The following is a 26,002-nucleotide window of genomic DNA, read 5'->3' as shown; positions in this document are numbered from 1 at the left end:
CATGAATGCTATTCCCACACTGAAAAACTTAGCAATTTTTGTTTTTGTTTTTTTCTTGTGGAGTTTTGGTAGGAAATGAGATGAAGTAACTATAATAGGAAAAAATTCATGATATATAACTGCCATATTTTTAACAGAAATCTGCCAAATATTCTTTACCTTAAAAGGACACTATAAAATGCCATAATCATTTTTTAAATTGACTTAATTAGAAAAGACCAAATGTATATATAAAGGATAATGCATGGACCCATCAATTTGTTTTCTGACGCCTGCTGGCAGGGAAGACAACAGAGGGTTGATGGAGAGAAGGCTGGAAGCCAGACGAGGAAAGAGGAAGGTCACTGTCATTTATTTGAGAAAATTCTTTCATATAGGCATGGGGTTGGGGGCAGTGGAACAAGGGTTTCTCCTTGAGGCAGATTTGGAGAGCTGTATTGTGGAATTCTTCAATAGCATAGGAGCAGGAAAGTGTTGCATTAAGGCCACCTTCTTTTTATCTGTAACAGCTTTATTGTAATATAATTCACATAACATAAATTTCAAACTTTAAAAAGTATACAATTCAGTGCTTTTAGTATATTCACAGAATTATGTAATCACTAACACAGTCAATTTTAGATAATTTTTATTACTCCAAAGGAAATCCATTAGCAGTCACTCCCGTCTACTTCCCAGCCCTTGGCAACCAGTAATTCACTTTCTGTCTCTATGGATTTGCTTATTTTTGATATTTCATATAAATGGAACCATAAAAAAGCCTTTTGAGTTTGGCTTCTTTCACATAGCATAATATTTCATCCATTGTAGTATCAGTATCATATCAGTATTTCATTTCTTTTTATGGTTGAATAATATTCTGTTATAGAGATATAACACATTTTATCTATCCATCACTTGATGGACATTTGGTTATTTCCACCTTTGGCAATTATGAATAAAGCTTCTATGAACATTTATGTACAAGGTTTTGTGTAGACATGTTTTCATTTCTTTTGGGTATATCGCTAGGAATGGAATTGATGTTGATATGGTAACTGCATGTCAAACTTTTTGAGAAAATGTAAGGCCCCACTTTTAACAATTTGAGTGTTTACTATGTCTTAGGCATTGTGGTATTTTCCATGTTAGCTGTAAACTGATTTACTCCTTATAACAATTGTGCAAAGTAATTACTAACTACTCTTATTCCCATATGACAGGTGAGGAAAATGAGGCTCAGAGAGGGGATGCCATCTGTTTATGGTCCCACAGCTAGGAAGTGGATGATGGAGCTGGGATTCGAACTCAGGCAGTTTGGCTCCAGAGTTTTTGGAGGAGGAGATGGCCAGACAGAAATAAAAATTCTTGCTCTGAAAAAAAATGATGATTTCAGATTAGCATATTTGTTTTATAGCAGAGGTTTGGAATTTGACTTTCACTGACTAATATTTTTAGTTTAACCAAGTGGTTAAAAGTGCAAACCCTACAGCCAGATGGCTTGGGCTTGAGTCCAAACTCTGTCACTCACTACTTGTATGACTTTGGACAATTTACTTAACCAATATGTGCCTCAGTTACCTCATATGCAAAATAGTTAAATAATGGTATTTTTCTTATAGGGCTACTGTGAGGATTAAATTGATTTAATACATGTAATGCACTTAGAATAGGGCTTGTGTATATGGTAAGTGCTCAGTAAATATTAATGAAATATGGACAAGCATTTCCAAACTTTTTCGATCCTGTACCCCATCAGTAAAACATTTCTGAGCACAACTTCCCAATATAGGTGTATTTATTATAAGCATGTGCTACTGACAATCCATTTTAATTATTGGGACAGGTTAAGTTCCTTCTTATTTTTTAAATAATAGAGAAGTTTTAATATTTTCTTCTGTATTCCTCATGGATGATCTTGTGTCCTTTACTCTGACCATGTACCCTGTCCCAGATGGAGTACCCAGGTCTGGAGTGAGAGAAGAACTGACTTATCCCAGGTTTTTAAATATTGCTATGATACAGGGTTTCTGGACCTGTGTCTCTATGTATGTGGGTAGGGGAAGGGATAGGAGCAAGCAAGATGAAGAAGGAACTTCTAAGAGTTACAAGAATGAGCTCTTTCTATTAGGGGTTTCCTCTGGGGAAAGGGGAGTGTCTGGTTACCTATAAAACAATGAGAGGTTTCCATTTTATAGACAAGTACACCCTACCAAGTAAACAGAATGACCTCAATCTCTCTCTGGGCAGGTATAAAATTCAGGTGAGTACTTGCTGTGTTGAGCTCCTTTTAGTCCTCAGAACTGAGGACAGCAGAAGAGGCCAGTAAAGACTCCCTGTCTTAGCTATGTTGGGCTTCTGGTCTCAGTGAGCACAGAGGACATGCTGAACCCAAAAAGAACAGAGTGAAACTGTTAAGATTCCTCTGGACCATTCTGCCTCTCCTTTCAGAGAAAAGGGAGCTGGACAGGGATTTAGCAGAATTTGAGTCACCTCCCTCCTTCAGTTTAGAGAAGAGGAAACTATGATCCTGGAAAACCTCCTTCACTCTTTCCCTTCTCTGAACCTCACAGTGATTTAGTGTAATAATAATAATAATAATAATAACAGCCTTCATTTTACTGAGCTACTACTGTTGTAGTTGCTTTACATGTATTAACTTATTTTACCATCATAACAAACTCCTATGAGCAACAGACATGCTTTTGGCCTCAAGTGAAATCAAACTTATCTAACTGTAATCTAATTCAATTGGCGTTTCTTTTCTTCACATAATAATCCAGAGGTAGGTGGTTGCTGAATATTTCTGTAATTTGCTAACGTCATCAGGGACCCAGTCTCTTATCTTTTTTTGCTACCATCCTTAGTATGTATAGATCTTTAGCCTCATGCTTGTTACTTCATGGTCACAGATGGCCACCCTATCTCAAGGTGTCACATCTGCATTCAAAATAGGGAAAAGAAAACAGGTGTTGGTGCCAGTTGTATTTCATCCCTTTATCAGGAGACAAAAGATTTATCAGAAACCAGCCCCCTATCAGCAGACTTTCTCTAACATTTCCTTAGTTAGGTGTTGGTCACATGGTTACCTTTTGCTGCAGGAGAAGCTGGAAAAATAAATATTTAACTGAGCACATTGTTGCCTCAAAATTGGGGTTTGAGTTGCAAATAAGAAAGGATAAATGGATACTAGAAAGGCAATCAACAATTTTCAGTAATATATAAGTACTATTAGAATCCCTATTTTACAGATAGGGAAACTAAGGCATGGAGTAGTTAAGTAACTACCCAAGGTCACACAGCCAATTAACAGTAGAGCTATGATTTGAACCCAGGCAGTCTGGCTCCATACCAGTGTTTCTGGAACATTCTTTGTGACAACCTACCTTTAATATTGACAAGCTACCTTTAATATTTAATACCTTTAATATTGCATCCCAGTATACATAACTTTCAAATTCAAAACACTACATACATTTTCTATCTACAATATTCTATTCTATTTCCTATTCTATTCTATTCCATTCTATTATTTCATTTTTTAAAATGCTGGTCATGTTCAACTAAACTGATTTTTTGACCTGCAATTTGAAAATAATTTTACTGCATTGCTCTTCCAAAACCACCATTTCCCTAATGGGATTTCTGGGGTACCAAGAAAAACTTCCTGGTGTTATGTCACTCTCTCAAGTCCTGCCTGAAATGCCACCATTTCTTTTTTCCCCTAGATATTTGCCTCTTATTAAGTCTGATCCAAGAAGGGGATGTTTTGAGGGTTCCTGTTTTATACAGCCAGACACAATTTCTAACTCATAAAATCACCAATGCTTCAGTGAGAATGGTAGCACTTCACATGATACACAGTGAGCACTAATTCATGTGTACTAGCTGAATCTCCCCAAGAAGCATATCCCCTGATACAAGGGGATTAGGGAAGTGATGCAGGGAGGTGAAAGCAGGAAATATGGGGTGTGTTATTAAACCAGCTGCTACAGTGGGCAACTGAAGCTTAATCCCTGGGGAAACTCTGGGGAAAAGTGTCAAATAAAATTTTCAATTATCATCCCTGAGGAGCAAGGGAACCAGGACATTTATATCCTTCCCCCATCAGGCATTGGTTAAGGGCTATTCCCAGGGCAGGGGAGACAGTAATTCCCAGGTACTTCTGGCCTGCTATATTCTGGACAAAATGGGTTCTATCAGCCTGAGGGACGCCTTCCAACAAAGACACAGGTTCTGGATATTGAAAGTTAGGTTGGTGTGTAAGGAAATGGTAAGGGAGATAGATGGAACAGCAACAGCATCTGCTACAACATGTTAGCTTGCATCCTTATCAATATTATCCTCAGTTCACATATATATTCAACAGTTCTTGAGTGTCTGGTTTATTGCCATGTTGCTGCAGTAATGGATGACACAGTGTTGTAAGAACCTCAAGCGGGGCAAGTCTGAGTTTTAAGCCCAGCTCATGTGCTAACTCTGTGACCCTGATCAGTAAAATAGGGAAAATATTTATACCTACCCCTTAGGATTATGGTGAGAACCTATCACAAAGCTTAGCATATTAGCAAGTGCTCCATAAGTGCTAGCTAGTATTTATTAATAATAAAAGGGATTTTCAGTTGATCATGTTGTTTAACCTATGAAATGGGGACAGTACATATACCTATAGGTATGGGGCTGGAAATAAATATGGACTGCATTAGCTAAGGCTGAACAGGAGACAGAGGGTATGGAATCTGGTGACCAGGAAGCTGGACAGCTAGGAGGTGTCTTGTTGAAGCTATATTGTGGTTGGTTTGCTACCAGAGCTTGGAAGTTCCCATCTCTCTTCCCAGGAATACACACTTACAAAGGAATTTGTACTTGAGTATGATTTACCACTCCATAAGCACCATGCAGATAGGAATACTATCTAATTTGTTCACCTCTAGCATGCAAGTAAATATTTGTTGGATTAATAAACAAATGGGGCTTCCCTGGTGGTGCAGTGGTTGAGAGTCCGCCTGCCGATGCAGGGGACATGGGTTCGTGCCCTGGTCCGGGAAGATCCCACATGCCGCAGAGTGGCTGGGCCCATGAGCCATGACAGCTGAGCCTGCTTGTCCAGAGCCTGTGCTCCGCAACGGGAGAGGCCACAACAGTGAGAGGCCCACGTACCACAAATTAAATAAATAAATAAACAAATGAATACAAAGTCACATACAGAGACTCTGACCTTATCTACCAGGATTTTAGTTGTGCTATTCCCTCCACTTTGGCATACCCTCTATTCCTCTTCCCAGTCCCTGCCCCGTGCCTTTTCCACATGTGTGTAGTAAAAAATTTATCCTAGCCCAAAGACAGGTCTGACCTTTGCCCTCAGCTTCTGGGAAGTAATCTCTTAGCCCTTGAAATGTCGTGTCTGATAGGAGTATTTTTGTTTGCCTGGGGGCCTTGGGTCAACTGATAGTCTAACAATGTTATTTAGGATGGGGTTTTGGGCCACATCAACAACGTGATTTAGGGTGGGGGCTCTGAGTTACCTGGTATCAGCTCATCTTCTGAGAAGACTGGAGATGGGGATTAGCCAGAGGGGCAGTGATGGAGCCCCAACAAAATCTTTAGAAGCTTGGGTGTGCTTTCCTGGTTGGCAATACTCCATGAATATTGTCACATATTTATGCTGAAAAGTAACATTGTCCTGACTCCACAGGGATAGGAAAACTGAAGCTCCCTGTTTGGTACTTTCTTATACTCTGCTCTGTGAGCCTTTCTGGTGGATTATCGAAGCTAAGGGTGTTATTTGGGATTTCTGGACTTTCAGTTGGTGCCAGAAGGGAGGGTTGTCTTGTGTGAACTGTTTCCCTTAACTTCACAGTTGCTCAAACGTTAACATGGTAGAAATTTCCCTGTCTTCTGAGACAGTTCAAACATTTCCTTCTTTGGTAGAGATTTCTAATGTTCATCCATATCTAGTTCTCCTGCCCTTCTGAGTTCATAGGACTTTTAGTTTTCTGTTCCCTTGAAGTCGGATGAAGCCATGTGATCAGTTCTGGCTAGAGAATTTACCTGTAAGTGAGAAACAATCTAGGGCTCTCTTTCCAGCTGTGATGATTATGGAAATATGTCTTGAGATGGAGGTGTAGTAAGGCAGAAGCAGCCCAGATTGTGTACTATCACATAGGTGATAGCTGCCCCAGAGAGTCACCTGGACTCACAGCAGGATTTGTATGAGCAAGAAATAAATTCTTGTATGTTAAAGCCATTAAGATTTTGGGAAAAATCTGTTACTGCAGCACAACTAAACTTATCCTGATTGCAAAGATCTTCCTCAATCACAATTAACCACTCCAGTTTTTGAGTGCTTCCAGGCCCACATCCATCCTTGTTATGGTCCATGCTTATGTGTTCTCACTAAATTCTGAGTGACTGTAGATATTTTATTTTAGTCATCTTGGTATTTCTTGTGTACCTGGCCCAGATTACATATTCAGGATATGCAAGTTGAATCTAATTCAGCTGGTTGGCAGCATGGCTCTTGTGGAGATGGACATAAACCTGCCTAAACAATCTGCCTTAAATGATGTACTGGTGAGCTAAACAGAAGTAATAGAGGCTTCTGAAGAACACAGGGACACTCTATGGCCATGTACCATTCCTTTCTTCCTCTTCCCCAACTATATGAGAAAACAGTGTCCATGTGACACTCATGGCCTACTGGAGAAGGAAGTCACAGTTCAAGAGAGAAATGGGAGAGATGGAATCAGGATAGAGTGCTTCCAGGGAACATGAATTTTACCTCCCAACACCCCCTCTAACTGTGTTGCAAACCCAGATGGTCTAATCTACCTATGGTCAGGCTGAACTGTTACCCTGCAGGTGGTTGGACTTGGTGGAATGCTGAGGTCTCATTTTGTTATCTTGGGCTCGGTAGGTAAAGGCCCGGGCAAGCAAGATCTACCTCACCAGTCCCGTATCCTATTCAGGACAGAAGTCTCTGGGAGCCAGGGGTAAGAAGGTCATCATAAATAAGGAAATCCCAAAGGGTCTAAAAGTTAAGTGGGTCAAGCAGCAGAGTGGTGGTCTCTGACTGAAACATTGAAGTAAGCCAAAGCCCACAGCAGAGACCTTAGGCCTCCTCCCCCTTGCTCTTGGTACTAGAGACAAAAGGACCTATGGCTATAGTCACCTGTTGGAAGCCTAGGTTAGAAAACTTAAGATACAGGGCTCTCAAGGAGATTATAGGGAGTGACACATTCATGTGCTAGTATCAACCTATTCCATATTCTTGCTTCCAACCCCCCTCAACCCATGCTGCACCCAGGAACTCTCTGATAGTAGGCAACTCTGAGATCAATTAGAAGGGGTTTGGGAGATGGGTGAAGAATAAGTATTTTATTAAGGTCAGTGTTTATTTCTTCTGGAGAAAGGCAGGTTAAGTAGTATCAGAACATACAAACTATTGTGCCTCTAATGGGCAGCATAAGATACCACGTGGGAGCCTTGTGGACAGCAAGGAGCATGTATGTGCAGGAGACACCATGATGAAAGAAACAGTAAGGTCACTCCATCCACTTTGGGGGATGGATAAAGAATATGTCTACCTCTGAGGAGACAGGACTGGAAGCATTAGGAAAGAACTGGAGGTGGGGGATTCCTAAGTGATATGGATTCTGGTTAGGTCCCAAAAGCAGCTTTTAAGCTCATGTGAGAGTACACAGGGCAGGTACTGGACTTACAGCTGCAAGGAAAAGGAGCAAGGTCAGGAATGAGCCTTCAAGTCTTGTGAAAGAGCCAAGTGACATGAAGGACAGTCCCACCCATGAAGACATTTGAAGCACCCCTGGTTACAGGATCAAACTTGATTCTTGTGGCCCACTCTTCCAGAAAAGACATGGAAGGCCACAGACAGACCATGGAAAGCCTGGCAATAGAACAGCAGGGCTGGCAGGCCAAGACTAGGCTGGTGTAAGCTGTCCCTGCCAGGCAAATTCCCTTTATTTCACAATTGGTAAAACACACACACAAACACACACACAAAATGGCATGAGAGCTATGCCTGGAGGTGTCTTTTTACTTCTTTTATTGAACTCCATAAATATTTTCATAAGGCTTTGTGTCATTACAACATCATATTTTTGTTAAACATTTTTTTTAAACACACAACTTTGACACTTGTTTGACAGGGTCAAACAGTCAGATAGAAGAAATGAAATAATAAACTGGCAAGTGCAGAGCAGCAGGGGTAATCAAAATCACTGTTGCCCATCCATCCACCCCAGCCCACCCCATCCCCAAAACACTAAAAATCACTATTTGGCTTCACACTAGAATTGTTAGAACTCTCTTGTTGCTGTCCTTATAAATCCTTTAGAGATATACATATAGAAGGGACAAGAGGGAGAGAGAGAAAGAGGAGGTGGATTTCTGGGTTAGGACCATCCCACAAGAGGACCCATAGAATATATTAGCAAAGCCTTTTTGAGCAAATCCAGGCCTCATTGAGTTGAGGAAAGGGGATCTCTGGGCCATGCAGAAACAGAGATTATAGAGTTCTTGTGGATAGCATCGCTGTGGGAACACAGAATAGGCTTGGATCCTGAGCCCAGGTAATGGGGTTCCCCTTGGGGCTGTTGGCCACCGGTCTGCTTTTCTGCCATAGACTGGGGGAATATTCCAAGCAATGGTGAACAGATTTCTTGTTGTTTTCATAAATTATTGGCATCTGATGAGGTCAGTGGGTTGGGTGGATGAGAGGTGGGTGGAAAGAGGTGATAATCCCTGATCCTGGAGCTCTGGGCACAGCCCCAGGGGAGCAGGAAGTGGGAGTGTGAGTGAGCTTGGCCAAGAGAAGTTGTAGGTCCAGGGACCTGTCCATGCATCCCCTCTTGGTGTGCCCCCAGGCCCTGGAGAAACAAGTCAAGGCCAAGCCTAGTGAGAAGGAATTGAAAGTAGGAAAATAATGTACACTCAAGGGAGGCCTACACAGCCAGACATTCTGCTTGCCAGGGAAGCCATTTTAGCTTAGGCACTGGGTACCAGGTTCCTTGTCAAGTGGGCTTAAGTAGCTGGGTCAGGTGCTGAGCAGTTGTGGCCAGTCCCGAGCCCTGGCCCTCTGCCCAGCTCACACTTATCCTTAGCTAACTCCTCAAGTCTCATTTGGGTGTGGTGGAATGGGAGCTTAAACAGCTTGTAATTTGATTCCCATAGAAGAAAAATTCCCAGGCTGGGCAGGGCCTGGTCTGGGTCAGGAGGCGTAAGAGCAGCAATCAAACCAGCTATGCTGTGTCCCATGCAGCCATGAGTCCTTTCATGATTAAGTCTTCTCCCACAGGGTCCAGGATAGACTCAAAATCTCCAGATTCCTCACTAGAATGGCTCTCCATAGTAGGGCCCATCCTTACTCCTTTGTACTCCATTCTCCTTGCTGTTCAAGGTCTATCTATCTGAGGGGCTATGTGGAGAGGAGGAATAGGGAGTACTCATAGGGAGTCTGTCTCTTTTTGTGGAAAGTTAGTTTTTCCTCAGTGTAAAGCCTACCAAAAATGAGCCTGAGGGTAGCAACTCTGCCTCAGATCCTTTCTCCACAGGGAAAAGTCCCCTAGGCTCCTCGCTTGCTTACTTCAAATGTTGTGGGATGGGAGAATGTTGGAAACAGGGCAGTCTTTGAGTGCCAGAAGTGCTTTAACTATGCCCATACCAGCAACCCTCCTGTGCAGGGGAGAGCAGGAGAAAGAAGGAAGACAGGAAGAAGGGAAGGAAGGAGCCATGGAAGATTATCCATGCAATCGGCTAACAATGGGGGAAGTTTCACATAAGTTAGGAACTGTAAGTACATATCTTGGGCTGAGGTTGTCTCTTTCATGCCCATCTTTGTTCTTTCCTATAAGAGGTTACTATCAGCCTTTGATTCTGTCCAGGTCAATAATTTGAATACAGTTGATGATCTTGGTCAGGTGGGCTCTGTCTTGACCTCTCAGAAATTCCAGCAATGCTGCCTAAACAATCTGCCAATAGGGAGCAGGTACAACCAGGTCCCCGATTGCAGTGGGGAGTTCTACTCTAAACCTGCTTGGTACTGGAGGCAGTTGAATCCCTCCTCCAGGAGGCAGAGTCTCAGCCTCTTTATTTCTAGTTCAGATTTTTTAGTTTAGGGGAGGGACAAGCCTAGAAGAAACACCATAACCAAAGTGGCATGAAGAAGAGAAAAACTGACCCAAAAACCCCAGATACAAAACTGGCATGACCCAGCAGTGCTGCAACATGGGAATCCCCAGTGCTAGCAGAAGAAATAGCCCAAATGCAGAATGCTCCCTGAACAGAAGTCCTCTCCAGCATCATTACTCTGACATTCCCTTGCTTCTGTTTAGTTTCGATCCCTCTACAACACCTAAAACACAGTGAAAGCAATAGAAATATTGAGCACTTATGTCACAGGGCACAACAGAGCATGTCCAGACTGGCATGACTGAGGACAGAAGATGCAGGGAAAAGGCTATTTGGGGCAACTGCAGGGCTGCAGAAATATTCGCAGATGATTAGTTGAGGGAGTGGAGGAAGGGGATTCTCCCTTTACCCAGTGAAAAGGAAAAGGAAAAAAAGAAATTCAAAACTCCCAAACTCCACCACATCAAATTAAATTCAAAAGTCATCAGCATCAGTATCATCAGGTAACTAAAAAACAATACAAACACATCTATGTTAATAATGACAAGTCAATGAATCACTCACAGGAGAGCAAAAAGATTATCTCAACAAGAAAAGGAACAAATAGAAATGTCATTTTCTGAAAGTAAAGAGGAGGGGGACAGGGTAAGAATGGAAAACATTTTAAGAAGGGATCATGTGTTTGGAATTCATTGGTACTTCTTCCTACCAACTACAGATTTTACTTCCTACAAAAGGTCCATCTATAAATATAATTTTATTTACTTTATTTTAAAATTATCTGTCTCCCTGTTGGTATTATTTTTTGAAGGGGGTTAACCTGCTGAAGTTTTGCCAGAATGGTGACTGGCTGCGCTTGGGTTCGGTGAACTCAAAGACCTGCGACTGAGCGATGCCATCAGGGACCAGGTACTGGCCCTGGTTTAACGGGTCCTGCGGTGGTGGGTAGGAAGGAGGAACTGAGCGAGCAGAGGTGACACCTAGAGTAGATGGGAGATCAAAGGGAAATGGTATAAATTAAGTAGTAAGGGGCTTCTCAAAGCACCTAGTGCCCACTTTTAATCCTTATCTCTATTCAGAACAGAATAGGCTGAGGAACACAGCATATGATTCAGAATGCAAGGATGATCTCTCTGCTGCTCCCAAATACCTTTCTCATCTGCTGGTCAGTGTCTGAAATTTCAACATTATAGTTTCTCTGTTTGCCTTTGTTTGATGATTTGATCCCATTACCCTGGAAGTAGTATCATATTAAGCCATCATATAACATATTAAGACATTCACACTTCAGTGGGAAGGAACCACTTCTTTTCTAAAAGCCAGTATTTTGTTGTTTTGTTTTTGTTCTTGTTATTGTTTTCCAGCTTTATTGAGATGTAACTGACATACAATGTTGTGTAAGTTTAAGGTATGCAATGTGATAATTCATTATGCATATATATTGTGAAATAATTACCACAATAAGGTTAGTTAGCACATCGATCACCTCACACAATTACCTTAAGTATACAATAACATATTGTTAACTACATTAACCATACTGTACATTATATCTCCAAAACTATTTCATCATATAACTAGAAGCTTGTGCCCTTTGACCAACATCACCCCACTTTCCCCAACCCCAACCCCTGGCAACCTACTTTCTGTTTCTATAATTTTGCCTTTTTCAGATTGCTTATATAAATGACATATTGTATTTGTATTTTTCTGTCTGACATTTCACACAGCATAACTCCCTAAAGACCATCCATATTTCCATAAATGGCAGGATTTCCTTCTTTTTATGGTTGAATAGCATTCCACAGTGTGTATGTGTGTGTGTGTGTGTGTGTGCGTGTGTGTGTGTCTTTTTGGGGTGTATGGTTTATAAAAAATGTTCTCCCATTGCATAGGTAGCCTTTTCATTTTGTTGATTGTCTTTTGCTATGCAGAAGCTTTCTAGTTTGATGTAGTCCCACTTGCTCATTTTTGTTTCTCTGGCTTTGATTTAGGTGTCATATTCAAAAACTCATTGCCAAGATCAATGTTGAGGAGTACAGGGAAAACAGGGAATACTCTGTTTTCGTCTAGGAATTTTATAGATGTGGGTCTTACACTTAAGTCTTTAATCAGTTTTGAGTTAATTTTTGTGAGTGGTGTTATATAGGAGTCCAATACAGTCCTTTGCATGTAAACATTCAATTTTCCCAATACCATTAATAAAAGAGACTATATTTCCCCCACTAAATATTCTTGGCCTCCTGAAAAATATTAGTTGACCATAAGTGTGGGTTTATAATTGGGCTCTTGATTCTGTTCCATTGATCTATATGCTGTTTTTTATGCTAGTACCATACTTTTTTGATTATTATAGCTTTGTAATATAGTTTGAAATTGGGATGCATGATTGACCCAGCTTTGTTCTTCTTTAACAGAACTGCTTTGGTAAATTGGGGTCTTTTGTGGTTCCATATGAATTTTAGGAGTGTTTTCTCTCCTTCTATGAAAAATGCCATGGAATTTGAGATAAGGATTACAGCAAGTATACAGATGGCTTTATATAGTAAGGACATTTTCACAATATTAATTCTTATCATCCATGAATATGGAATATCTTTCAATTTATTTGTGTCTTCTTCAATTTCTTTCATAAATGTCTAATAGATTTCAATGTGCAGATCTTTAACCTTCTTGGTTAAACCTATTCCTAAGTACTTTACTATTTTGTGCTATTGCAAAGGGGATCATGTCCTTAATTTCTCCTTTGAATGTTTGTTGTTAGTGAAACACAACTGATTTCTGTACACTGATTTTGTATCCTGAAACATTACTGAATTCCTTTATTATTCTGATATTATTATTTCTTGGGATAGTCTTTAGAGTTTTCTATGTATGAAATCATATCATCTGTAAACAGAGACAATTTGACTTCTCACTTTCTGACTTTAATTGCTTTTTATTGCCTGACTGCTCTGGCTAGGACTTCAAGAGCTATGCTGAATAGGAGTGGTGAGGTTTGGAATCCTTGTCTTATTCCTGAACTTAGAGGAAAAGCTTTCAAACTTTCACCTCTGAGTATTGTTATTAGTGGTGAGCTTGTCATAAAAGGCATTGATTATATTGAGATATGTTCTTTGTATACTCAATTTATTGAGAATTTTTATCACGAAAGATGTTGAATTTTGTAAAATGCTTTTTCTGCATCTATTGAGGTGATCATGTGATTTTTATCTTTCATTCTATAAATGTGGTGTGTCACATTTATTGATTTGCATATGTAGACCATGCTTGCATCCTAGAGATGAATCCCACTTGATGATGATGCATGATCCTTTTATGTGCTGTTGAATTTGGTTTGCTAGTATTTTGTTGAGAATTTTTACATCTATATTCATCAAGGATATCTAGTAATATCTTTATCCAGCTTTGGTATCGGGGTAATGCTAGCTTCATAAAATGAGTTTGAGAGTGTTCCTTTTAGGTTTTTGACTAGTTTGAGAAGGACTGTTGTTAATTCTTTTTAAAATGTTTCATGGAATTCACCAGTGAAACCATCTATCTGTTCCTGGGCTTTTCTTTGTTGGGAGGTTTGACTACTGATTCAACCTCACTTGTTATTTGTCTGCTCAGATTTTGTATTTTTCCCTAATTTGAGACAATAATAGACATAGTACATTGTATAAGATTAAGGTGTACAACATAATGATTTGATATATGTATATACTGCAAAAAGATAAGCACATTAAGGTCACTTAACATCCATCACTTCACATAGTTACACGTTTTTTCTTTTGATGAGAACTTTTACAATCTACTCTCTTAGCAACTTTCAAATATACAATACAGGTTTGCTAACTTTAGTCTTCATGCCGTATGTTACTTCCTCAACCTCATTTATTTTATAACTGAAACTCTACCTTTTGACCACATTCACCTATTTCCCCAACCCAACACCCCTTGCATGTGGTAAACATCAATCTCTTCTCTGTTTCTACAAATTCAGTTTTATTAGATTCCCCATATAAGTGATATCATACAGTATTTGTCTTTCTTTGTCTGAATTATTTCATTTAACATAACACCTTCCAGGTTAGTCCACGATGTGGAAAAGACAAGATTTCCCTCTTTCTACAGATGAATAATATTCCATTGTGTGTGTTTGTATATATTTATTTTACCTATTTATCTGTCAAAGGACACTTAGGTTATTTCTATGTCTTGGCTGTTATGAATAATGCAGTAACAAATATGGGGTACAGATATCTCTTCAAGATAGTTATTTCTTTTCTTTAGATATATACCCAGAACTGGAATTGAATTATATGGTAGCTCTATTTTTAACTTTTTTACGAGCCTCCATACTGTTTTCCATAGCAGCTGTACCAACTTACATTCCCACCAACAGTATGGAATGCATGGAATACCTTTTTCCTTTCTCTACATCCTTCCCAGCACTTGTCTTTTGATAACAGCCTTTCTGAAAGGTGTGAGGTAATATCTCATAGTGGTTTTGATTTGCATTTCCTGATGATGAATGATGCTGAGGTACTTTTCGTGTACCTGTTGGCTGTTGGAATATTTTCTTTGAAAAATGTCTACTTAGGTCTTCGGCTTATTTTTTTTTTACATCTTTATTGGAGTATAATTGCTTTACAATGGTGTGTTAGTTTCTGCTTTAATAACAAAGTGAATCAGTTATACATATACATATGTTCCCATATCTCTTCCCTCTTGTGTCTCCCTCCCTCCCACCCTCCCTATCCCACCCCTCTAGGTGGTCACAAAGCACCAAGCTGATCTCCCTGTGCTATGCGGCTGCTTCCCACTAGCTATTTTACATTTGGTAGTGTATATATGTCCATGCCACTCTCTCACTTTGTCACAGCTTACCCTTCCCCCTCCCCATATCCTCAAGTCCATTCTCTAGTAGGTCTGTGTCTTTATTCCTGTCTTACCCCTAGGTTCTTCACGATATTTTTTTTCTTAAATCCCATATATATGTGTTAGCATACAGTATTTGTCTTTCTCTTTCTGACTTACTTCACTTTTATTGGAATATAGTTGATTTACAATATTGTGTTAGTTTCTGTTGTATAGCAAAGTGAATCAGTTAAACATATACATATATCTGCTCTTTTTTAGATTCTTTTCCCATAAAGGTCATTACAGAGTATTGAGCAGAGTTCCCTGTACTATACAGTAGGTTCTTCTTATTTATTTATTTTATATATAGTAGTGTGTATATGTCAGTCCCAATCTCCCAATTTATCCCTCTCTCCCTTTCCACTTTGGTAACCGTAAGTTTGTTTTCTATATCTGTGACTCTATTTTTGTTTTGTAAATAAGTTCATTTGTACCATTTTTTAGATTACACATATAATCAATACCATATGATATATGACTTACTCTGTCTGACTTACTTCACTCAGTATGACAATCACTAGGTCCATCCATGTAGCTGCAAATAGCATTATTTTGTTCTTTTTTATGGCTGAGTAATATCCCATTGTATATATGTACCACATCTTCTTTATCCATTCATCCATTGATGAACATTTAGGTTCCTTCCATGTCCTGGCTATTGTAAATAGCACTGCTATGAACATTGGGGTGAATATTTCTTTTTTTTTTTAACATATTTATTGTAGTATAATTGCTTTACAATGGTGTGTTAATTTCAGCTTTATAACAAAGTGAATCAGCTATACGTAAACATATATCTCCATATCTCCTCCCTCTTGCATCTCCCCCCCACCTCTCTACTAACAAATGTAAAATAGATAGCTAGTGGGAAGCAGCCGAATAGCACAGGGCGATCAGCTCGGTGCTTCATGTATTTTTTTGATTTATGGTTTTCTCTGGATATATGCCTAGGAGAAGGATTGCTGGATCATATGGTAGCTCTATTTTTAGTTTTTTAAAGAACGTCCATACTGTTCTCCATAGTGGCTGTACCAATTTACATTCCCACCAACAGTGTGGGAGGGTTCCCTTTACTCCACACCCTCTCCAGCATTTGTTTGCAGACTTTATGATGATGGCCATTCTGACCGGTCTGTAGTGATACCTCATTGTAGCTTTGATTCACATTTCTCTAATAATTTGCAATGTTGAGCATCTTTTCATGTGATTTTGGCCATCTATATGTCTTCTTTGGAGGAATGTCTATTAGATCTTCTGCCCACTTTTTGATTGGGTTGTTTACTTTTTTTGATAGTGAACTGCATGAGCTGTTTGTATATTTGGAGTTTAATCCCTTGTCAGTTGCTTCGTTTGCAAATATTTTCTCCCATTCTGTGGGTTGTCTTGTTTTTCTATGGGTTTCCTTGCTGTGCAAAAGCTTGTAAGTTTAATTAGGTCCCATTTGTTTATTTTTTTTTATTTTTTATTTTTGGCAGTACGCAGGCCTCTCACTGCTGTGGCCTCTCCCGTTGCGGAGCACAGGCTGCGGACACGCAGGCTCAGCAGCCATGGCTCACGGGCCCAGCCGCTCCGCGGCATGTGGGATCTTCCCAGACCGGGGCACGAACCCGTGTCCCCTGCATCGGCAGGCGGACTCTTAACCACTGCGCCACCAGGGAAGCCCCCATTTGTTTATTTTTGTTTTTATTTTCAGTACTCTAGGAGGTGGATCCAAAAAGATATTGCTGAAACTTATGTCAAAGAATGTTGTGCCTATGTCTTCCTCAAAGAGTTTTATAGTATCTGGTCTTACATTTAGGTCATTAATCCACTTTGAGTTTATTTTTGTGTGTGGTGTTAGATAATGTTCTAGTTTTATTCTTGTACATGTAGCTGTCCAGTTTCCCCAGCACCATTCATTGAAGAGACTGTCTTTTGTCCACTGTATTTCCTTGCCTCCTTTGTCATAGATTAATTGACCATAGGTGCATGGGTTTATTTCTGGGCTTTCTATTCTGTTCCACTGATCTATATTTCTGTTTTTGTGCCACTACCATACATTTTTGGAAATGATTTTTTAAATTTTTGTTTTATATTGGAGTTGATTAACAATTTTGTGTTAGTTTCCAGTGTACAGCAGAGTAATTCAGTTATACACACAGATGTATCTACTCTTTTGCAGATTCATTTCCCATTTAGATTATTACAGAGTATTGATCAGATTTCCCTAAGTTATACAGTAGGTTTTTTTGATAACTTTAGCTTTGTAGTATAGTCTGAAGTCAGGGAGCCTGATACCTCCAGCTCCATTTTTCTTTCTCAGGATTACTATGGCTATACAGAGCCTTTTGTTTCCATATAAATTTAAAAAAATTGTTCTAGTTCTGTGAAAAATGTTATTGGTAAATTAATAGGGATTGCATTGAATCTGTAGATTGCCTTAGGGAGTATAGTCATTTTGACAATATTGATTCTTCCAAACCAAGAACATGGTATATCTTTCCATCTGTGTCACCTTCAATTTCTTTCATCAGAGTCTTATAGTTTTCAGAGTACAGGTCTTTTGCCTCGTTAGGTAGGTTTATTCCTAGGTATTTTATTCTTTTTGATGAGATGGTAAATGGGATTGTTTCCTTATTTTCTTTCTGAGTTTTGCTGTTAGCGTACACAAATACAAGTGATTTCTGAGTGTTAATTTTGTACCCTGCAACTTTATCAAATTCATTGATATGCTCTAGTAGTTTTCTGGTAACGTCTTCAGAATCATCAATGTATAGTACCATGTCATCTGAAAACAGTGACAGTTTTACTTCTTTTCCAGTTTGGATCCCACTCATTTCTTTTTCTTCTCTGGTTGCTGTGGCTAGGACTCCCAGAACTTGAATAAAAGTGGTAAGAGTGGACATCCTTTTCTTGTTCCTGATCTTAGAGGAAATGCTTTCAGCTTTTACCATTGAGTGTGATGTTAGCTGTGGGTTTGTTGTATATCGTCTTTATTATGTTGAGGTAGGTTCCATTTATGACCACTTTCTGGACAGCTTTTATCATAAATGGGTGTTGGAATTGTGAAAAGCCTTTTCTGCATCTATTGAGATAATCATATTTTTTTTATACTTTTAAATTTGTTCATGTGGTATATCACAGTGACTAATTTGGGGATAACGAAAAATCCTTGTATCCCTGGGATAAATCCCACTTGATTGTAGTGTTTGATCCTTTTAATATATTGTTGGATTTGGTTTGCTAGTATTTTGTTGAGGATTTTTCCATCTATGTTCTTCAGTGATATTGGCCTGTAATTTTATTTTTTTGTGGTATCTGCATCTGGTTTTGGTATTAGGGTGATGGTGGCCTCGTAGAATGAGTTAGGGAGTGTCCCCCTTTGCTATATTTTGGAAGAGTTTGAGAAGGATAGGTGTTAACTCTTCTCTAAATGTTTGACAGAATTTGCCTGTGAAGCCATCTGATGTTGGACTTTTGTGTGAAGTTTTTTTTTTTTTTTTTTTTCAGTATGCGGGGTGTTAAAGTGCCCCGATATTATTGTGTTACTGTCAATTTCTCATTTTATGGCTGTAAGAATTTGCCTTCTATATTGAGGTGCTCCTATGTTGGGTGCATAAATATTTACAGTTGTTATATCTTCTTCTTGGATTGATGCTTTGCTCATTAAGTGGTATCCTTTTTGTCTCTTTTAACAGTCTTTATTTCAAAGTCTATTTTGTCTGATATGAGTATCACTACTCCAGCTTTCTTTTGATTTCCATTTGCATTGAATACCTTTTTCCATCCCCTCATTTTCAGTCTGTATGTGTCTCTAGATTTCATGTGGGTCTCTTGTAGACAGCATATATGTGTTTTTTTTTTAATTTGGATATAGTTGTTTTACAATGTCATGTTAGTTTCTACTGCACAGCGAAGTGGAGTTCCCTTTGCTATACAGCATGTTCTTGATAGTTTTCTATTTTATACATATTAGTGTATATATGTCAATCCCATTCTCCCAATTCATGCAACCCCCATCCCCCCTTGGTGTCCATACATTTGTTCTCTACACCTATGTCTCTATTTCTGCCTTGCAAACTGGTTCATCTGTACTATTTTTCTAGATTCCACATATATGTGTTAATACATGATATTTGTTTTTCTCTTTCTGACATACTTCACTCTGTATGACAGTCTCTAGGTCCATCCATGTCTCTACAAATGACCCAATTTTGTTCCTTTTTACGGCTGAGTAATATTCCATTGCATATATATACCACATCTTCTTTTTCTTTTTTAAATCAATTACGCCAGTCTATGGCTTTTTGTTTGAGGATTTAATCCATTTACATTTAAGATAATTACTGATCTGTATGTTCTTATTGCTATTTTGTTAATTGTTTTGGATTAGTTTCTGTAGTCCTTTTTTCTTCCCTTCCCTTTTTGTTCTCTTCTCTTGTGATTTGATGACTATGTTTAGTGTTGTGTTTGGATTGCTTTTTCTTTTTTTGTGTGTTTGTATCTGTTCTAGATTTTTGCTTTCCGCTTACCATGAGGTTTTGATATAGCAGACTACATATATACAAGGTTTTTTAAAGTTGCTGGTCTCTTAATTTTAAATGGATTTCCAATATCCTGCATTTGTATGCTCCTCTTCTCACTATTGCTGTTTTTGTTATCATATTTTGTGTGTATGTTTGCCTACCTTTACTGTATGTTTGCCTTTACTGTTGCACTTTCCCATTCATAATTTTCTTGTTTCTAGTTGTGGTCTTTTCTTTTCCATGTAGAGAATTCCCCTTAGCATTTGTTGTACAGCTGGTTTGGTGGTGGTGAATTTCCTTAGCTTTTGTTTGTAAAGCATTTGTTTTTCCATGGAATCTGTATGAGAGCTTTGCTTGGTAGAGTATTCTTGGTTGTGTTTTTTCCCTTTCATGGCTTTAGATATATCGTGCCCCTCCCTTTGGGGCTGCAGAGCTACTGCTGAACAATCAGCTGATAACTTTATGGAAATTCCCTTGTGTGTTATTTGTTGCTTTTCCTTTGTTGCTTTTAATATTTTCTCTGCCTTTTTTGTCAATTTTATTAATATGTGCCTCAGTATGTCCCTCCTTGGGTTTATCCTGTATGGGACTCTCTGCACTTCCTGGTCTTGAGTGGGTGTTTCCTTTCCCATGTAAGGGAAGTTTTTGGCTATTATCTCTTTAAATATTTTCTCAGGACCTTTCTCTCTCTCTTCTCCTTCTGGGACCCCTATAATGCAAATGTTTTTGCATTTAATATTGTCCCAGATGTCTCTGAGACTGTCCTCATTTCTTTTCATTCTTTTTTTCTTTATTCTGTTTTGCAGCAGCAATTTCCCCCAATCTGTCTTCCAGCTCACTTATTTGTTCTTCTGCCTCACTTTTTCTATTGATTCCTTCTAGTGCATTTTTCATTGCAGTTATTGTATTGTTTAATCTGTGTTCTTTTAAGCTTCTAGCACTTTATTAAACATTTCTTGTATCCTATTGGTCTGTGCTCCATTTTTTTTTTTTTCTGACATCTTGAATCATCTTTACTCTCATTACTCTGGATTCTTTTCCAGATAGGTTGCCTATCTCCACTTCACTTAGCTGATCTTCTGGGGTTTTATCTTGTTCTTTCCTCTGGAACATATTTCTCTGCCATCTCATTTTGTTTAGATTTCTGTCTTTGTGGTCTCTGTTCCTCACACTGCAGGATTGTAGCTTTTCTTGCTTCTGGTGTCTGCACCTTGCTGGGTGAGGTGGGACCAGTGGCTTATACAGGCTTCCTGGTGGGAGAGACTGGTGTCTGCCCACTGGTGGGTGGAGCTAGATCTTGTCCCTCTGGGGATAAGGCCATGGCAAGTGGTGTGTTTATAGGTGGTTGTTGGCTCAGGACGACTTTAGGCAGCCTGTCTGCTGATGGGTGGGGCTGTATTCCCACCATGTTCATTGTTTGGTCTGAGGCATTCAAGTGCTGGATCCTACAGGCTGTTGTCCAGGTCTTGGTGTCAATATGATGACCTCTGGGAGAGCTCTTGATGATCAATATTCCTTGGAGACCCCACCACCAGTGTCCTTGTCCCCACAGTGACCCACAGCTACCCACAGCTGACCCCTGCCTCCCTAGGATACTCTCCAAGGTCTGCAGGTAGGTCTGGCCCAGGATCCTATGGAGTCACTGCTTTGCCCTGGGTACCAGTGCATGTGAAACCTTGTGTGCTCCCTCCAAGGGTGTAGTCTGTTTCCACCAGTCCTGTGGAACTCCTAGACTCAAGCTCACTGGCCTTCAAAGCCAAATGTTTTGTGCACTCCTCTTCCCATTGCCAGACCCCCAGGCTGGGGATACTGATGTGGGGCTCAGAACTCTCACTTCTGTAGGAGAACCTCTGTGATATATTAATTTTCCAGTTTGTGGTTTGCCCAGTTGGTGGGTATAGGATTTGATTATATTGCAGAAGCACCCCTCCTACCATCTCATTGTGGCTTCCTCTTTGTCTTTGGGTGTAGAGTGCATATTTTGGTAGGTTGGGGTCTTTTTTGTCGATGGTTATTCAGCAGTTAGTTTTGATTTTGTTGTTTTTGTGAGAGGAGATAAGCTCAAGTCCTACTCTGCCATCTTGTCTCCTGCCCCTGTCATATTTTCTTCTTCACGTTTTCGTGTTACTAATTAGCATACTTTCATTTCAGCTTGAAGAACCTTCAGCATTTATTGTAAGACCAATTTAGTGGTGATTAACTCTTTCAGTTTTTTTTTTTTTTTTTTTTTGGTCTGGAAAATTCTTTTTCTCTCCTTTATTTCTGAAGACAACTTTTCTGGGTACAGCATTCTTGGTTGGGTGTTATTTTCTTTCAGTACTTTGAATATATCATTCCTCTCTCTCCTTGCCTGCTAGGTTTCTGTTGAGAAATCTGCTGATAGCCTTATGCAGGTTCTCATGCATATGAGAATCGTTTTTTTCTCTTGCTGCTCTTAACCTTCTCTTTTTGTCTTTGATTTTAGACAGCTTTATTATAATGTATCTTAGAGAAGATCATTTTGGGTTGAATTGTTTGGAGACCAGTGAGCCACATGAACTTAGATATCCAAATATCTACCCAGAATTGGGAAGTGCTAGTCATTATTTATTTAAATGACCTTTCTTCCCCTTTCTCCCTCTCTTCTTCTGGAACTCCAATATTTTGTAGATTGTTAATCTTAATTTTATCCTATAAGTCACACACGCATACTTCACTCTTTTAGATTCTTTTTTTTTTTTTCCTACTCTGACTAGTCAATTTCAAATGATCTTTCTTTGACTTCACAGATCCTTTCTGCTGGCTCATCAGGTCTGCTATTGATGCTGTCTACTGTATTTTTCATTTCATACATTGTATTCTTCAGCTCTATAACTTGTTTGGTTCTTTTTATGATTTCTACTCTGTTAAATTTCTTATTTCGTTCATGATGTTTTCCTGATTTTGTTGAATTGTTTCTATTGTAGCTCATTGAGCTTCCTTAAAACAACTATTTTGAATTGTTTATCATGCAAATCACAGATCTCCTGGTCTTTGTGTGTCAGCTTCTGGAAATTATTGTATTCCATTGATGATGTCTTGTTTCCTTGATTTTTCATATTCCTTCTAGTCTTGTGTTGCTGTCACCTCCTCCAGTTTTTATTGACTGGCCTCATCTATACATCCAATCATAGATTATTTGGTCTGGAACTTCTCCACTGGACTCCCAGACTTTTACAAAAAAACTCTCATCTGTTGGTGAAAATCTGTGTTCTTTAGGGAGATGACAGTAGAAAACTATTTTGTCATTTTGAGGATGTTGTCAGTTTTCAAAGGTGGTAAGTGTCAAAAATACAAGTGTTCCAGAGGCCAAACAATTATATGTAGATATTAGGGAGGGAATTTGGGGAGTGCTCATTTTATTTTTTAAATTAAGCTTTTTATTTTGAGATCATTGTAGATTCACATGCAGTTGTAAGAGAAAATATAGAGATATACCTTGCACCCCTTACTCAATTTCTCCAATGATAGCATTTTGCAAAACTATATTACAATATTACAGCTAGGATATTAACATTGTTACAGGATACAGTCAAGAGTCATAACATTTCTATCATCATAAGGATTACTCGTGTTATTCTTTTATAACCACACTCACTTCTTTCCTTTCCCTACTTCCTCCTTAACCCCTGGCAAGCACTAATATGTTCCCTATTTCCAAATTATATCATCTGAAGAATGTCATATAAATGGAGTTATACCATATGTAACCTTTGGATGTTGGCTTTTCTCAATCAGCATGAATCCTTAGAAATTCTCCCAAGTTGGTTTATGTACCAATAGTTGGCTCCTTTTTATTGATGTGTTATATTCCATGGTATAGATGTACCAGAATCTGCTTAATTACACCCATTGAAAGACATCTACGTTGTTTCTAGTTTGGGCTATTATGAAAAAGCTGCTATGGGTATTTGTTTAGAAGTTTTTAAGTGACAATAAGTTTTTGTTTCTCTGGGATAAATGCCCAGATGTGTCATTGCTGGGTCATTTGGTAGTTGTATGTTTTATGTCTTAAGAAACTACCAAACTATTACATAAAATAGTGGCTGTACTGTTTTACATTCTCACAAGCAAGGTATGAATGATTCTGTTTCCATGCAACCTTGACAACATTTGGTGTTTTCACAATTTTTTTTCTATTTTAGCCTTTGTAATAGATATGTAATGACATCTCATTGTGGTTTTAATTTACATATTTCCAATGATTAATAATGTTGAACATTTTTTCATGTGTGTAACTGATATCCATATATCCTCTTCAGTGAATTATCTGTCTTGCCCATTTTCTAATTGAAGTGTGTAGTTTTGTTTGTTTGTTTTTACTATTGAGTTTTTAAATTTTTATTTATTTATTTATGGCTGTGTTGGGTCTTAGTTTCTGTGCAAGGGCTTTCTATAGTTGCGGCGAGTGGGGGCCACTCTTCATCACAGTGCATGGGCCTCTCACTGTCGTGGCCTCTCTTGTTGTGGAGCACAAGCTCCAGATACACAGGATCAGTAGTTGTGGCTCATGGGCCTAGCTGCTCCGCGACATGTGGGATCTTCCCAGACCAGGGCTCAAACTCGTGTCCCTTGCATTGGCATGCAGATTATCAACGACTGTGCCACCAGGGAAGCCCTTACTATTGAGGTTTGAGAGTTCTTTATATATTCTAGATACCAATGTTTTGTCAGATACGTGGTTCACTAATATATTCCCTAGCCTGTAGCTTGTTTTTTCATCCTCTTTACATGGTCTTTCATGGGGCAAAATTTTCTATTTTGATGAGGTCAATTTTATCAATTTTTTATGTTATAGTTCAAGCTTTTGGTGTCAGTTCTAAGAACTTCTTTGCCTAGACCTAAATCCTGATGATCTTCTCCTACTGTTTTCTAAAAGTTTTGCAGCTTTAAATTTCAGTTCATTATCTATTTTGAGTTAATTTTTATAGGTTGTGAAATTAGGTTGAGATTATTTTTACTTTTGGCCTGTGGAAGCCCAATTGCTTCAGTGCCATTTGTTTAAAAGGCATCCTTCCTCCACTGAGTTGCTTTTGTACCTTTGTGAAAAATCAGTTGGGCATATTTGTGTAGGTCTGTTTTTGGTTTCTCTATTCTGTTCCATTGATCTAACATGTCTATCCCTCTATGAACACCAAACTGTCTTGGTTATTGTAGCTATATAATTAGTTTTCAAATCAGGGTAGAATTATTATTCAAACTTTATTCTATTTCAAGTTTATTTTAGTTATTCTGGGGTACTCATTTGATTTTGAGCTGGCCCTAAAGCCTCTGGAGATTGGGACTGTACTCATGGCCCTAGGGAGCTCCACGATGACAAACTGAAATGGGTTGATGAACCAGGAATTAGCAACCAACTCCCAAGAAGTTATATATCAATTCTTAAAAACAATGCAGTGTAAAAAGGCAAATGTAAAGTGAAAAGGCCTCCCTTGGAGCTAGGCTCTGTCCTCTCTGCTTTTCTTCCAGCCAGGCTTCCCCTTCTCCAGAAGAGTAGACTGAGTTAATAAGGTCCCATGGCATTACAGATTGTGTTGGAATCTGTATTAAATCTGAACTAGAGAAATCCTAACAACAATGCTCCCCATCACTTCCAGGAAGGGGTTATTGGAAGGATTAAGAAAGCTGGCTTTCTCAGGTGTCTGAGAGAACTCCCTTCTTGCTCTTCCTATGTATATGATAAAACTATTGAACTACTAAGCTGTACAATCACTTCTACATATGTAGTGCCCTTGAGTCTCAAAATATATCAGTTACCACAGCCCTGGACTAGGAGAGCCTTGAAAACTCGAAATAGAAATAAAGGAATCAATTTTTAGAAATTCTGTGAAGTTTGAGACTAGATAGGTTTCTTTGAAGACTTCAGGATTGCTATTAAACATGGAAAGCTGTTTAGGTGAACCATTGTTTAAATATTGGGAGACAAGAGAGGACATGCAAGGGATAGCCTTGAGACAAGGCAGAGAAGGAACCTGACACAAAGGTTTGGTATGAGCGAGTAGGACTCTTTTCTAGTTCGTTGCTTTGTGCATGTTCCTCTGCTTTATGGTTTCTCAGTGAAAAGATAAGCCAGTCTCAGATAGACTTGAGGGAACTTGGGCTGAAGTAAAGGAACACCATCCCATCATGAAGGTTAGTGTGGTAGGGACAGTGGAGGAATTCAGAGTGAGAGAAGCTCAGAAGGTGAGAGCCTCCAGGAGACAGAGGTGGGCCAGTAGGACAGTAACCACTTTGTAACCAGAGGACTGTCCAGGTGGCTGGGGCTCATATCTCTAAGGAAGAAGCACATTCTCTCAAAGGATTCTACTATTCATACAGATCATAGACTTACTGTTATAACTCCAGATTACTTTCTAAACTGTCATGTTTTCATGCCTAAGAAGTTAGAAGTGGTTGCCTTTAATTCCCTATCTAAAGTGAATCATATTTCCATGATGAGGGAAAGT

The 26,002-nt window shown here is 39.0% G+C and overlaps 1 protein-coding gene across 3 annotated transcripts in view; it reads right to left on the bottom strand.

Annotated features, from left to right (window-relative positions):
- Window positions 1-1,240: 1,240 nt before the first annotated feature.
- The window catches only part of ARHGEF9 (Cdc42 guanine nucleotide exchange factor 9), a 353,894-nt gene continuing 329,132 nt past the window's right edge, over window positions 1,241-26,002 (bottom strand). The window contains exons 9-10 of one of the 3 annotated variants that reach the window (XM_024757239.1): window positions 10,949-11,108; window positions 1,241-1,352 (exon numbers count right to left, since the gene is read on the bottom strand). In XM_024757239.1, the coding sequence (XP_024613007.1) occupies window positions 1,241-1,352; window positions 10,949-11,108 (272 nt within the window). Of the gene's footprint in view, window positions 1,353-10,866; window positions 11,109-26,002 lie in introns of those variants that run through there. The other 2 variants (XM_024757237.1, XM_024757240.1) reach the window with 2 other exon arrangements.

This window comes from Neophocaena asiaeorientalis, unplaced genomic scaffold (genome assembly GCF_003031525.2).
Source record: "Neophocaena asiaeorientalis asiaeorientalis breed wild unplaced genomic scaffold, Neophocaena_asiaeorientalis_V1.1 scaffold360, whole genome shotgun sequence".
Classification (NCBI taxonomy): Eukaryota; Metazoa; Chordata; class Mammalia; order Artiodactyla; family Phocoenidae; genus Neophocaena; species Neophocaena asiaeorientalis.
The sequence above is the reverse complement of the archived record's forward strand: the minus strand, read 5'-3'. Positions and strand labels throughout refer to the sequence as shown.